The sequence below is a fragment of the Misgurnus anguillicaudatus genome, chromosome 24 (assembly GCF_027580225.2).
Source record: "Misgurnus anguillicaudatus chromosome 24, ASM2758022v2, whole genome shotgun sequence".
Classification (NCBI taxonomy): domain Eukaryota; kingdom Metazoa; phylum Chordata; class Actinopteri; order Cypriniformes; family Cobitidae; genus Misgurnus; species Misgurnus anguillicaudatus.
This window is the reverse complement of record NC_073360.2, coordinates 26,123,450-26,138,726: the sequence shown is the minus strand read 5'-3', so window position 1 is coordinate 26,138,726 and position 15,277 is coordinate 26,123,450. Positions and strand designations below refer to the sequence as shown.

At 40.7% G+C, this 15,277-nt stretch overlaps 2 protein-coding genes across 2 annotated transcripts; both read right to left on the bottom strand.

Annotated features, from left to right (window-relative positions):
* Positions 1 to 4,352: 4,352 nt before the first annotated feature.
* On the bottom strand, positions 4,353 to 5,288 carry LOC129438207 (olfactory receptor 52L1-like). The gene has a single exon (XM_055196847.2). The coding sequence runs from the start codon at positions 5,286 to 5,288 to the stop codon at positions 4,353 to 4,355; it is 936 nt and encodes a 311-aa protein (XP_055052822.2).
* Positions 5,289 to 6,882: 1,594 nt separating this feature from the next.
* LOC129422189 (uncharacterized) lies at positions 6,883 to 15,219 on the bottom strand. The gene is made up of 4 exons (XM_073863351.1): positions 15,019 to 15,219; positions 14,805 to 14,899; positions 7,353 to 14,452; positions 6,883 to 7,000 (listed from the first exon to the last, which is right to left on the bottom strand). The coding sequence occupies exon 3, from the start codon at positions 13,844 to 13,846 to the stop codon at positions 7,955 to 7,957; it is 5,892 nt and encodes a 1,963-aa protein (XP_073719452.1). The 5' UTR covers positions 13,847 to 14,452; positions 14,805 to 14,899; positions 15,019 to 15,219; the 3' UTR covers positions 6,883 to 7,000; positions 7,353 to 7,954.
* Positions 15,220 to 15,277: the final 58 nt, after the last annotated feature.

Below are 15,277 nucleotides of genomic sequence, written 5' to 3'. Positions count from 1 at the left end.
GAATACTCATAAAACTGTAAGCAGAATATTTCATTAATGTTACTCACCTCATGCATTACAATAGACCACAGTCAACTGAGCAAGCAAAGTGAGACACACTTGTCTTATATGCATCTTAATGACGTCACCATACAGCATTAGCCCAGACTGTCAGGGGAAAATGACTTGTACATGGATCTATAATATGCAGATTGCCATTGTAATTGTTTAATCATGTGATTTGTGAAACCGATTAAATAATTTAGAAGTAGTTTAAACTAATAGGGGCTGCAGCACATCACAAACAAGCCATTCATTAGTTTACACACTACCGGTGTATCTATAAATGTTTAGGGTCACAGGACTGAATGTTTTCCATGATCTTAAACCTTTAAAATCTTTTAATTTGAAGGTATACTAACTCAGTCAACACGTGAGATCACACAAGATCACAGTGACTTCACACCATTCTCATACCATGATAATCATAGTGTGAGCTATATGTGAGCTCATTGTGATATCAAAATGTTGAGCAGGTTAAAAGAAGGCAATACAACACAAAGGGGGCATTCTACTTCCTAGAACCCCAAATCAGAAAAAGTTGGGACACTGTAGAAATTGTGAGTAAAAAAGGAATGGAATAATTTACAAATCTCATAAACTTATATTTTAGTCACAATAGACTCTAGATAACATATCAAATGTTGAAAGTGAGACATTTTGAAATGTCATGCCAAATATTGTCTCATTTTGGATTTCATGAGAGCTATACATTCCAAAAACAGGTAGCAATAAGAGGCCAGAAAAGTTAAATGTACATATAAGGAACAGCTGGAGGAGGACCAATGTTTAGGAATAGGAACGTTGCCTCATTCTTGTCTAAAACAGGCTTCTAGTTGCTCAACTGTCTTAGGCTTCTTTGTCGCATTTTCCTCTTTATGATGCGGCAAATGTTTTCTGTGGGTGACAGATCTGGACTGCAGGCTGGCCATTTCAGTACTTGGGAAGGCAGCTTCAGCCCTGCATGCCATGGCATTGCTGCAGGTTCACCAGGCTAAGGCTCTCAGGGACCTGCACGCGGGAGGTTACGACTCTGGTGGTCCAGGAACGCCATCTCTGGCTGTGCCTGGTGGACATGAAGGATGCTGATAAGACCTGGCTCCTGAATGCTCCAGTTTCCCAGGTCGGCCTGTTCGGCGAGACGGTCAAGGAGTTTGTTCAGCAATTCTCCGTGGCCAAGAAGCAGACTGAGGCCATCGCTCAAATCATGCCGCGTCGGAAGCATCCTGCGCCTGCCCCGTCCACGTCGGCGCCTCAATCTGCCCCTCGCCAAGGGCGTCCTGCGGCACCCACCCCCGTTCCTCCCCGGGGCTCTTCTAGGAAGCGAGGAACCGGTCGTCAGCAGCCCGCCTGCTCAGCCCACTTCAAAGGGTGGAAAACGTAATTCGAAGTGGCTCTGAGACGGGTGACCTGGAGATGGAGGGGATCGCTCTTCAGGAGATGGTGAAGGCACCACTCCCCCCACCGGAGGAGGGCCGGTTGGGGAATCCTTGGTTTCATTTTGTTTCTGTTCACCCACTTAGTCACAAAAAGAGCGAATTCCACTTTCATCTCCAGGTCTTCAGAAGAGTTCTGGAGGCACGAGCGGGCTCATAACCCTCCCTCATTCTCCGACTCATCAGAGGAGCGCGAGAGGAGACGTTTATGGGCTGCATCGAGTGGCTTGAGGTGTCCTCAGCAGAGCCTCTCCTGCTCACCCACCCATCAGCGGACTCAGGTGAGTGTTACCACACACAACACTGCTGTCGGTGCGGCCGAAACGCACACACCGGCAATCACCTCCGCTGCGCTTGCCGTGAGTACACAGATCGTGCCCTTAGTCCCCCTCGCATGAAAAACAGCTTCCCAGCCCGTTGTGTTGGCTTTTACGCACAATTCGTCTCTGCTATGCAATCCAATTTTCCCGGCGCCCCCCCAAATTCTCTGGCGTTCGTTTCACTGCAGTGAGAGCTGCTGATGCGCACGTCCTCCGTGCGGAGATCGCTGTTCTACTGGCGAAGGAAGCGATTGAGCCAGTCCCTCCAGCCGAGATGAGGTCAGGGTTTTACAGCCCTTACTTTATTGTAACCAAGAAAAGCGGCTTGCGATCAATCCTGGACCTGCATTCGCTGAACCGTGCACTTCACAGAATGCCGTTCAAGATGCTGACGCCCAAACGCATATTTCCATGCATTCGTCCAAACGATTGGTTCGCATCTATCAACCTGAAGGACGCGTACTTCCACGTATCAATTCTCCCCCGGCACAGGCCGTTTCTCCGCTTTGCGTTCAAGGGGCAAGCATATCAGTACAAAGTTCTCCCATTCGGGCTCTCTCTCTCGCCCCACGTATTCACCAAAGTAGTGTAGGGGCTTTAAAACCCCTGAGAGAGAAAGGTGTGCGCATTCTCGCGTATCTAGACGATTGGCTCATAATAGCTCAAACACGTCAGACGCTTTGCGATCACAGAGAATTAACTCTAAAATTAACTCTTTATTCTCTGTAAACCTGTGTAGGCTAGGCACCCACATTGTGTTCCCATGTACTATAGCCCCATACAATCACCAATATACAACATTTTCAGACCTCAAACAATAATCGGGGGTTATGGCCAGTACCATAAGGCAGGGGGTTTCAAACCTGTCCTGGAGGACCACTAGTACTGCAAATTTTGCATGTTTCCCTTTTGGGACACACCTCATTCAGTTACCTTCAGTTACCCAGTTCAGGTCTTGCAGTCTCTACTAATGAGCTGAAGATTTAAAGCAGGTGTGTCTAATGAGGGAGACATGCAAATTGTGCAGTACTAGTGGTCCTCCAGGACAGGTTTGAAAACCCCTGCCATAAGGTATATTATCTGACCCCAGGTGAACCTGCACCAAAAAAAAAAAAACAGTCAAATTTGTCATTTTTTTAATTGAGATTTATACATCATTTGAAAGCTAAACAAATAAGGTTAATATCGATGTATGGTTTGTTAGAATAGGACAATATTGAGCCTCCATTTAAGCAGGTTTTTTACATATTCAGTTTGTCAGACCGTTTAACCAGCTGTTATGTCCAAAGCAACGTGACAATGCCGTCCATGCTTGCTATTATTAAAAGCTACTCATGTAGCTCCAAGGTCGACGATTCGCCACTTGGCCCTGGTTGTAGATTTGTGGTAATGAAGAATGCATCAACATTTACTAGTAGTATGAATAATTTCTCCGTAATGAAGATCAAATACAAACAAGACGGCTTACCAAAAATAACGACCTAATAGTTTGTTTGTGCAAGCACCTTATTACGACGTCAGGGTGTATGTAAGGGATAAAGTGCCCTCTAGCAGCCAGCAGCTTATATAACATGTGGTTACGTTTTAATGTTTTTTGCCTTATACGTCAGATTAGACGCATTTCATTTCCTGCATTTGTAAATGTAGAAAGTTTGATAAACATTTATGGTTTAAAAGATATTTTCATCTAACCCCACCCCAAATCAATATAGAAATTGATATATACTGTATAGTGTGTCCATAGAAACACAGCACTATCTGGTTCATCTCTTCAAAAAGAATCCCCCTGAACCTTTTGCAAACTTAAAAGATTAAAATGTAAAAGATTATTATTGAGTCTCTTGGACATAAATGAGGACTGATTACGAGATGTTAGCCGCTTCGCCTGTAGCTGCACTATTGCATCTTTTTATAAATATTTTGTATTTTAAATACCCCACAGATTTATTGTATATGATGACTTTGTACCTGTGGATATGGTGAGATGAGAACCGTTTTTAAATTTAGGTCCAACCCTAATCAAACTTACCCACCTGTGATTGTCTTGTGATCATGAAGACCTTGGCTGCGTCCGAAAACTTAGGCAGCTGACTTGTTGCCTCGCTGCCTCATGAGGCAATGACTGTGGAGGCATGGAGGCAGCTAAGGGAAACGCTTTTGGACACACTTCAAAGGCAGCGTGTTTGAAATATAAACAGAGAGCGCCTTTGTGACAACTTATCACAAATTTGAAAACTCCAATACTAATTTCTGGCTAAAAATGCAATTAAAAGGTGTAAAATGTGAAAATATACATTTATTTACACAAAATTTGTGCTCCAGCCGCTTTCTTTTCAGGGTTGGAGTTAAACTCTGCAGTGCTCTGGGTATTTGGAGAACCCTATCCATTTACAGTACTTAAAAGCCTGCTATTTTTACTTCCATGACTGAAAGAAAATTACTTTTAAAGGTTTTAATACAAAACAAATTTCAATACAAATGAAAACAATGACATTTTTTAACATCAATCTTAAAATAGGGGTCTCCGTTTAGTTTTTCGATCTGCCTAAAATAAACTTTACACTGAGATTCTCCTTTTAAAGACTTTTAACAGATGTTTTCGTATTTTGTGGCTGTTTATTCCATAAACAATTGGATTCAACAGAGGTGGCACTAAAAAAATTAGCATCCCCATAATCTTTTGCAGATTTGAATGAACATACGAGAACCTGTGGGACAGTACATAGAAAATCGTAACTATTTCATATATGATAAGGATAGTCAGTTGAGCAAGACAGGTGTTGATGGCTTTGCTCTTTGCTTTAGATCTGCTTGAGGTCAAACATGTGAGCAAAATTTTCACATATGAAAATCCTTGAATCGAAATAGTAAGAACCTGCATTAATGCAGTTAACACTAGGCCAAAAATGTTATTAACTGTGGTATCGCTACAGGTAAGTTTAAGGAGAGAGGGGTTATCACAAAACAAACTTACAATGTGAGACCTGCATCTAGAATGCATTCCCTGCAACGAGAACAACATGCCAAGGAATGAAAGATCAAGGGCCCACATAAGAGCAATAATTCCCATCACAACCTTTGGTGTCATGATAGCATTGTATCGCAGTGGCATACAAATGGCAATGTAACGATCAAACGCCATGGCAGACAGGGTAAACAAAACACCGCCACTATACATGTGGAGTAAGAAAGCCTGAAACACACAGAGAGGATAATATGTGTAGTTGGTTTCTGTTATGATGTCAGAGAGAACCTTGGGGAACATTGATGTGATACCAACAAGATCATTCAGGGGAAGACTGAACAGAATAAAATACATCGGCTTGTGGAGACTTTGTTGTAACATAATGAGAAACAACAGAGTCAGGTTGCAAAAAACACTAAACATGTAGATAAAGATGCCAATGAAAAATATGGGATATTTGGCTCCTGGAGGGATGTAAAGCGGATCCAGGGTCAGCTCAAATCTGACGATGATGGTTAAGTTATCCATTATGATTCTGTGGTCTGTGGAAATAGAGAATAATTGTAACTTTCATATCATCATAACTTCTTAAAATTTAAGAATATTTGAAGAGTTTCGTTGCAAAACGAGATAACTCAGTTTTTAAATTTTTCAGAAATCTCATTTTTTGGTTGTGCATTCCAATTAACATCAATTCAACTGCAGTTTGTTTGTTTTGATTTAAACATAACTTCATAACTTAAAAAATACAGCTAAGTAGCACCATAAGCCAAAATAATACCATGATAAGATAATAATAAACATGTTTTGACAAACATTTTAAAAACAGATTTATCTCGTTTTGCAACAAAACCCTTCATTTATAAAACAGTAAGCAGAACATTTCAGTAATGTTACTCACCTCATGCATTACAATAGACCACAGTCAACTGAGCAGGCACAGTGAGACACACTTGTCTTATATGAATCTTAATGACGTCACCATACAGCATTAGCCCAGACTGTCACTGAAAATGTCTTTTCACTTAAGAAAGCTATTAAAACTGATGACCTTTACTGAATAAAGAAAAAAGCAACTAGTAAGACCACAAATCAAACACTGATGGGACATTGAAGATGTTTGTATTATTTGTTTAATAAGTGAAATGTCACTTGAGTAAATGATCTCTCATGTAAATGTTACTACACGTTATCATGTGTAAGATCACTTACAAAAAGCCACATGAATTTATGCAAAATACATGTGAAATTAATTTTGCACATAGGAAACGTGGTTTTATAACACTATATATACACTGAAAAAAATGATTCATTGCATTTAATCAATTTTTTTAAGGTAAGTGGTTGCAATCAATTTATTTAAGCTACATTTAAACAAAAAGGATTAGTAACGTAAAGTAAAATATAAAACTTTTGTTTAAATGTAGCTTAAATAAATTGATTGCAACCACTTACCTTAAAAAAATTGATTAAATTCAATGAATCATTTTTTTCAGTGTATATATTACATGTAATCATATGAAACATACAGTATTTGTTCCATATAAAACACCCTGCCTGAGAAAACCCAGATTATGCAAATTATGACCACATTTTTAAAACTGAATAAAGAATTAAACTTTATAGTAAGGTTACTTACTTTAGTAAGTTGCAACTACGGTAGCTGAAAAGGCCATTCTTTGTGTTCTTTTTAAAAATGTTTCCGGAGCCTGATGAGATTGTTAAGGGTATGCATTGACAGTCACTTTTGACGAAGGTGACGTCACGTGCATACGCTCTATAGTATGGAGAATGGCACTGGCTTTTGATCCGATGACGCTGGTCGGAATTTGGCTTTTTACCGAAATAAATCTTTTTCTATCACATCGAATTTTTTTTTTAAAAAAGTAAAAAATAAAGTGCCTAACAAGTTACTAAGAATTAAAGGTCATGTTCCTCCTGATCCCATTTTTTAAACCCTAGTTAGTGTGTAATGTTTCTATAATAGCATAAATAATACCTGTAAAATGATAAAACTCAAAGTTCACTGGCAGGCGATATATTTTCTTTAACAGAATTTGCCTTTCAAAGCCAGCAAACGGCCGGTTTGGACTACAGCCCTCTACTTCCTGCTTTAATGATGTCACTGTAGCGGCCCCTTGGATTTATTAATCAAAAGACGCAGAGAGTTTCAAACGGGTGTCGGTTTATTTCCTCTCAACGAACACCATGCACCATAAGCACCATGAACACCGTGAAAACTACAACAAAAACAGCAGAAATACAAAGTGTTTCTATGTAGTTTCACAAATAATTAGCACATAAATCATGTTCACATATTAATCATGTTTACATTATATGTAAATCATTTAAAATAATAACCAATATAGAATGAACAATGTTTTTAAGCTAATATGACAAATAAAATATCACATGCTTCTTTAAATTAAACACAATATATTACAAATGTTTACAGAAAGAATATATATATATGTTTATCAAGATAACACGTGTGATGAACTCATAAACAAATGAACTTCATGTCATTCTCTTTTTCCACAAACAAAATCTCTTCTGATAATAATACACAATACACATTTTTGAGTTTCATACCTCATTCCACTCTCCAAGGGCACTAATTAAAGAGTTCTTCCATCAGCTAGCATGCTCTCTAGCTCGACACACACACACCCTCAAAGTTCAAGGCTCTTAAAAATAACAGGTACGAACAATACAAAAATAAAGTAAATCACAATGTAAACTTTTTCTTTACAGGATTCAAATGGATGAACATGAAAAACAACTAATATGTTTACAAGTTTTTTACCGTTCTTCCGACGATGCATCAGCACCACATTGCGAAGCGTGTAACAGGAAGTTTAGCACCGTAAAACATTAGAAGAAGAAGACACGCTTTTCAAAATAAAAGCAGAACAGACCACAAGGTGGCACTGTAGAACTACAATGTCTTATTAACACATAAATATAACACTGTGTAGGAGAATATTAATGCAATTTATCAGACATTTACACTCCCACCAAATCCTAGTACAATGAATGAACAAATACACAAATAGTAAATGAATTGTACAGGATTTCTTGACTCTAAGAAATAAATAGCTTGAAGCTAAGCTATCAGAAGTGTAACTATATGTGTGTGTAATATCATGCATAATAAAGCAGTGTGTGTAGTGTTGTCAACTGCTTTCTTGTAATCAGTTCTCAAGGAGGAGCACCAATTTTTTGATTGGTCTCTCAATAACTGAGGGCTTGGAAGGAGGATCTTGGTTTTTATGAGGTTTTCTCTCCCCAACTTGCACTTTAACTCGACGAACTAAGCCATCACTACTTTGAACAGTTTCAATCACTCGTCCAAGTTGCCAATGGTTTCTTGGGAGGTTATCATCTTTTATAATGACAATATCATTCACCTTGAGGTTGCGTTGAGGTGAGTGCCATTTCTGTCTCAAGGATATGTTCAACAGATATTCCCGTTTCCAGCGGCACCAAAACTGTTCAATAAGATACTGAACTCTTCTCCACCTCTTTGTCGCATACAGGTCCTCCTTGACAAATACTCCAGGGGGAGGAAGAGCCACTTTAGATTTCATCATAATGAGGTGATTCGGTGTTATAGGTTCCAGTGCCTGCGGATCGTTGATTCCATCCACTGTTAACGGGCGACTGTTAACAATAGCCATGGCCTCGTATAGCAGTGTTCTGAGGGAGGCGTCATCAAGTCGACCTGAGCACTGTGCAAAGGTGGCATTCAGCACATTTCTAACGGTTCTGATCTGACGTTCCCAGACGCCTCCTGCGTGACTGTCAGAGGGAGCATTGAAAACAAATTCGCACTGCTTCTCAGTCAAGAAGATTTCCAGTAGCTTGGTGTCACATTTTTTAAGTGCTTCTTTGAGCTCGTTTCTGGCGCCAACAAAATTAGAGCCTTGATCACAGTGTAGTTGTTGAACAGCTCCTCTCAGACTGATGAAGCATCTCAAGGAGTTGATGAATGAGTCTGTTGACAAATCCTCAAGCATTTCTATATGAACTGCTCTAGAGTACAGACATGTAAAAATCAGGCCGTATCTTTTGTATTGCTTGCGAGCTTTCGTTACAATGAATGGACCAAAACAGTCCATGCCGCTGTATGTGAAAGGTGCCGAGGCTTCGACGCGTTCTTTGGGAAGTTCGGCCATTTGCTGTCTCTCTGTCGGTCGTCTCAGTTTCCTGCAAACCACACAATTGTGTATCAGCTTAGCCACCAACTTGCTCCCACCAATTACCCAGAATCCATTGGCCCGAAGCTCCATTAAAGTCTGGCTTCGACCCTGATGGCATGTTTTAGCATGGAAATGGGACACAATCAACTTGGTGATGTGGCTGTTATTTGGTAAGATGACTGGGTGCTTCCCTTTGTGACAGAGCGATGACTGTTTCAATCTCCCACCGACACGGAGGAGTCCTTCAGACCAGATGGGGTCGAGACGGAAGAGAGAGCTTGAGTTTGGAAGTTCCTTTTTACCCTGAAGCATCTTTATCTCCTTAGGGAAAGCTTGCTGCTGTACGATCTTAATCACTTCATCTGCAGCCTTCTCACGCTCCTTAACAGTCACATACTCACAGTGTTGTTTCGATTTGGAGCCCAGCCTCTTGATTCTTGAAACCACTTTAAGAATTGTTGTCCAGGATGAAAACTTACTCAAACGCCTGAGGATGTCATTGTAGTCTTTGGCTTCTGTTGCAAGCACCTGATTTGTTTTGACTTCAGGATCACCAATGAGTAATTCTGATGGAGTGCTTGGTGTTAGATGTAACTCACGTTCCCAGAGAAACTTCGGTCCTCGCAACCAGTTTGTTGAATTAATGTCTGAAGCACGAAGACCTCGGGAAGCATGATCGGCCGGGTTTTCTGCAGTGTCCACATAGTGCCACTGACTGGGATCACTGTTATCCCTTATCAGTTGAACACGGTTTGCAACAAATATGTGGAACCTACGGGCATCATTGTTAATGTACCCAAGCACGACTTGTGAATCTGTCCAGAAAACCTCTTCATCAATTTTTATGTCAAGCTCACCCTTTAACATGACAATGATTTTTGTAGAAACCACCGCTGCAGCAAGTTCTAATCTCGGGATACTTGTGACTTTCGAGGGTGCAACCCTTGCTTTCGCCAACACGAGACTGCAATGGACTTGGTCCCTGTCATTTTGGTATCTGAGGTAAGAACATGCACCATATCCCACGCAGCTGGCATCTGAAAAATGGTGCAGCTCTACTCTAACAAGGTTAGGGAAGTCATATGGGAGGTAACATCTTGGGATTGAAACCTCTTTCAACTTAGGAAGACCATTTATCCACTCCTCCCACCTTGACCTCATATCTTCTGGTAGTGGATCGTCCCATCCGATGCCTCTGTGACACAGCTCTTGCAGTATGCACTTTCCAGTTAGGCTGAATGGAGCGACGAATCCAAGTGGGTCATAAAGCGAGGCAATGACAGAAAGGCAACCACGCCGGGTTGATGGCTGATCTTTCAAGCTGCTGTTAAAGCTGAAAGTGTCGGTTTCAATCGACCATTGAATGCTGAGTGCACGCTCTGTTAGGGTTGAATCTAGTCCTAGAGGTTTGATGGTTGCTGCTCTTTCTGAGTGATCTAAGCAGGTAAGGGCTGCTTCCTCGTTTGAATTGAATTTGTGAAGGCGTAGGCCTCCTCTTTTGCACAACTCCTGCGACTCAGTGATCAGTTTCTTGTCCTCTTCGACTGATGGGACACTGACCAGCCCGTCATCAACATAAAAGTTTTTCTCTACAAATGTTGACGCCAGAGGGTAGGTAGCTTTGTGTTGCCGCGCCAGATGCTTCAAGCCGAAATTCGCACATCCTGGCGACGAGGCGGCTCCGAAGAGATGAACCGTCATCCTGTATTCCTGTGTTTCCTTCTCCAAATCTCCACCTTTCCACCAGAGGAATCTCAGATAATTCCGGGATTCTGGAGTGACAGAGAACTGATAAAACATTCTTTCAATATCACAGATGATCGCTACGGCCTCCTTCCTGAAGCGGCAAAGAACTCCTAGCAGAGGATTGATAAGGTCAGGCCCAGTCAGTAGAGTGTCGTTTAAAGAAACACCATGGAATTTGGCTGAACAGTCGAATACGACTCTCAGCTTGCCTGGTTTCCTGGGGTGATAGATGCCGTGATGTGGAAGATACCACTCCGTCTCTCCCTCAGATGTTGTAGGGGCAGGCTCTGCTTCACCCTTGTTAATTGTTTCTTCCATGAATGTTTTGTATTGATTATAGTATTGTTCATTGGTCTTTAATTTCTTCTTAAGGCACTGCAGGCGCACTGTGGCTAGCCTCTTGTTGTTTGGTAGGTATGGTGGACTGTTGCCCTTGAATGGGAGGGGCATCTCATAATGTCCGTCTTTCTTCTGAGTGATGTTGTCACTGAGGAACTGTATGAATTGAACATCATTTTGGGACACATACTTATCTTCATAAGTTCTCTCGGTGAAGTCTGATTCTAGGACTTTAAGAACATCTGTCGCCGATGGAATTAGCAGTTCTTTTACTGTGAGCCGATGCACAAAGCTCTGACTTCCTTGTCTGTCTAAGTGGGGGTTAGATGAGCCTATGATACTCCATCCTAATTCTGATCTCTGTGCAAACGGTTGATTTTTGTCACCAATGATGACCTCAAGAGGAGCTAGCGCTGATGGACAGTCATATCCAATAAGAAGCCCTACATCAAAGTCTTGAAGGGATTGTAGATTATATGCCAAATGTCTGAGATGAGGCCACTGTAATGAAGTTTCCTTTGTTGGGACGTAAGACTTGTCCACCGGGATAAAGTCACGGCTGTAGGCCTGCTGTACTGGGATGTGGTTCTTAGAATGCAGTCCTCTAACTTGTAGACCATGGACATTCTTGCTAGATATGATTGTATCAATAGCAGTCATAGTACTCAGTTTCAGTTTTACTGGTTGAGCATCAACATTCAGCTTGTCAAGTACATCATCCAGGACAAACGTTGAGTCACTCTGTGTGTCCAGTATGGCATATGTAAGTACTTCTCTGTGTGGCTCTTGTATTGAAGACACAAAGACTGGGACAATACTTGAGGTAGCAGAAGCATGTTGTGTTGATGAATGGGATATGACCTTGTGCGTTTCCAAGCTTGCATGGTTTTCTACGGAAGAGGAGCTATTCGTTGTTGCTTCCACAGGTCTTTGTTTCCTGTCTTCGTGCAAGCAGGTTGGGTGACGACGGCTGCATATATTGCATGTGTGTCGCTTCTTACAATCCTTGGTCATATGACCCTTCCTTAGGCACCCAAAGCAGAGCCGATTTTCATGGATGAATAGCTTTTTGTCTTCACTACTCTTCGCTGCAAAGGCAGGACACTGGGTGATGTAATGAGCTTCACTTTTACAGACGGAGCAAGGTGGTTTTGGTTTGCTGCCGTTTGTTTCTTGTTTCTCCTGGGCGAAACTCTTTGTTTGTGTATGTGTGTTGAAAGCTTTGGCTCTCTTTGGTGATTTGTCATCTTTGGCCTTGAAATTTATCAACAATGGAGAAGCAATAGGGTTGCAAGCTATCCGTGCCTCTTTGCTCAGGAACTTTGTGAAGCATGCAAGATCTGGATAGCTTCCAGACGTGTCAAGTTCCTCTACAATAATTCGACTCCACTTGCGCACAATCCATTCTGGTAGCTTTTTGTGTAACTTGTGGTTTTCCTCGCAATCAGTAAGGATAGCTAGTCCTTTGACATATGGAATCGCCTCCGTGCAGCCTTGGAGGAAGTCAGCGAACTCTTGTAGTGCAAGTGGGTCGTTTGTATTGATCCTTGGCCATCTTGTGAGCTTATCTCGGAAAGCCTTTTGTATGATGAACGGATTCCCATATCGGTCTTGTAAGACTTTCCATGCTCCATTGTATGCGCTCTCTGAATCTCGATAAAAGAAACCTTCTACAGCTTTGCGCGCCTCTCCAGCAAGATAATTTTTGAGATAAAACATCTTTTCACTTGGTGGGAGAGGTTTTCTGTCAATAAGAGCTATGAATGACATTTTCCAATCGGTAAACTGTAAAGGGTCACCACTGAACGTGGTTGGTTCAGGGATCGGCAAGCGGTTCATGCTTAATGAGCTGGCGATTGCTTGGGCAAGACTGGCAGACTCCTGAGTCATTATCACTTCAGGAGCAACTTGGTGAGGTTGGAATGATACTGCATCAGGATTTAATCGAGGTTTGGTTTCCATTCTGTAGCAAGCAGAGTTAGTTTTGTCATTAAACTCCTCATCATGGTCCTCAAAACCTTCAAAACCGTCATATGCTCTCACACGAGCTGCTGCTATAGCAACGTCTTTTGCTGCTTGTAACTGCTGCAATTTTGCTCTTTCTTGTTCCAACTGTTGCTGCATTTCCACCTCTTTTTGTTTCATTTCTGACATCATTTTTGCTTCTTTAAGTTTCCATTCACCTTCTAACTTGCGAAGATGTGCTTGCTGTGCTTGGATTTCTTTCATGGCTTTTGATTGTTCCAGCTTAGCCGCAAGCTCTGCTTGTGCATCTACTCTGCTGCTGTGAGTACTGTCTGAGCTGGAGTGGTTGCTCAATCTCTCCGGTGACTCTGAGATTACCGTTTCAGTTTTTGTGTGGCCAAAGACAGACCCATATTCATCTTTATTTAATGTTTCTCTTACCCTTTCCTTCTCAAGTTGATCATTATAATCTTGATTAATAGTCTCTAGACGGTTACTTATGAGGTCACAAATGTCTTTTGTTAGCGTACCACAGGCATCCATTTTCTTTACAATCTCTGGTGTGGTGTTACTGTTCCGTAAGATAGGTTCATACTGCTGGCTAACGTCATCATGCTTTGCTTGAATGTCTTGTTGTAATTCATTAAGTTCTTCTGATGAACAGAGGGTTTTTAATTTTGTCCTAGTCTTCCTTGCTACCAGCTTCCAAGAGTCATAGGTTTTGTTAAATGCTCTCTCACGTTTTTTGGTGTCTTGGTCATGCATCTCTTGGCCTTTCTCTGTAAACTTTCTCTCACGTGAGCTGGATCTGCATGGTGTGTCTTTATGTGACATTTTGTTTGTTTGTTTGTGCTACTGCTTTAAGTCGAATTTAGCCTTTTATTGTCCTATGCCTGAATTTACACTTATAAGCTGTAGTTATGCCTTACCACAGAGTAATATTTATGTCAAGCATTAACAGATTATGGACATCCAAAAGGATTTTTGTATAAAACAGTAACAACAAATTCACACTTTAAACATTTTCATAAAGACATGAAATAATCACCATTTTTGAGAAAGTTGAGAATTAGCTTGCAAGTTAATTTTGACCTTTATAATACCATATTATTTACTTAGTCACTTTGTAAGCTTGGGTGTGTAGAAATCGTCCTTTTGCTACTTTGGCATCCAGTGTCTTTTTTGCATCTCTAGTTCTACCTTTAACGTACTGTCGATTTTAAGTCTTGCCTGGGTGAAGGAGTTGGATGCAAACAAAGTAAACTGGCTGGTAGATTGGACCTCAGATGTGATGGCGTCAGGTCTGGTGCAGCAGTGAGTTTTCACTGTAGCGGCCCCTTGGATTTATTAATCAAAAGACGCAGAGAGTTTCAAACGGGTGTCGGTTTATTTCCTCTCAACGAACACCATGCACCATAAGCACCATGAACACCGTGAAAACTACAACAAAAACAGCAGAAATACAAAGTGTTTCTATGTAGTTTCACAAATAATTAGCACATAAATCATGTTCACATATTAATCATGTTTACATTATATGTAAATCATTTAAAATAATAACCAATATAGAATGAACAATGTTTTTAAGCTAATATGACAAATAAAATATCACATGCTTCTTTAAATTAAACACAATATATTACAAATGTTTACAGAAAGAATATATATATATGTTTATCAAGATAACACGTGTGATGAACTCATAAACAAATGAACTTCATGTCATTCTCTTTTTCCACAAACAAAATCTCTTCTGATAATAATACACAATACACATTTTTGAGTTTCATACCTCATTCCACTCTCCAAGGGCACTAATTAAAGAGTTCTTCCATCAGCTAGCATGCTCTCTAGCTCGACACACACACACCCTCAAAGTTCAAGGCTCTTAAAAATAACAGGTACGAACAATACAAAAATAAAGTAAATCACAATGTAAACTTTTTCTTTACAGGATTCAAATGGATGAACATGAAAAACAACTAATATGTTTACAAGTTTTTTACCGTTCTTCCGACGATGCATCAGCACCACATTGCGAAGCGTGTAACAGGAAGTTTAGCACCGTAAAACATTAGAAGAAGAAGACACGCTTTTCAAAATAAAAGCAGAACAGACCACAAGGTGGCACTGTAGAACTACAATGTCTTATTAACACATAAATATAACACTGTGTAGGAGAATATTAATGCAATTTATCAGACATTTACAGTCACTATAACAGTTTTTTGACTAAACTACGCCCACAGGAATACGTCAGTCGCC

What these genes read in the sequence shown, in the direction of transcription:
- LOC129438207 (XM_055196847.2), bottom strand. Translation starts at nt 5,288, where the DNA reads ATGGATAACTTAACCATCATCGTCAGATTTGAGCTGACCCTGGATCCG.
- LOC129422189 (XM_073863351.1), bottom strand. Translation starts at nt 13,846, where the DNA reads ATGTCACATAAAGACACACCATGCAGATCCAGCTCACGTGAGAGAAAG.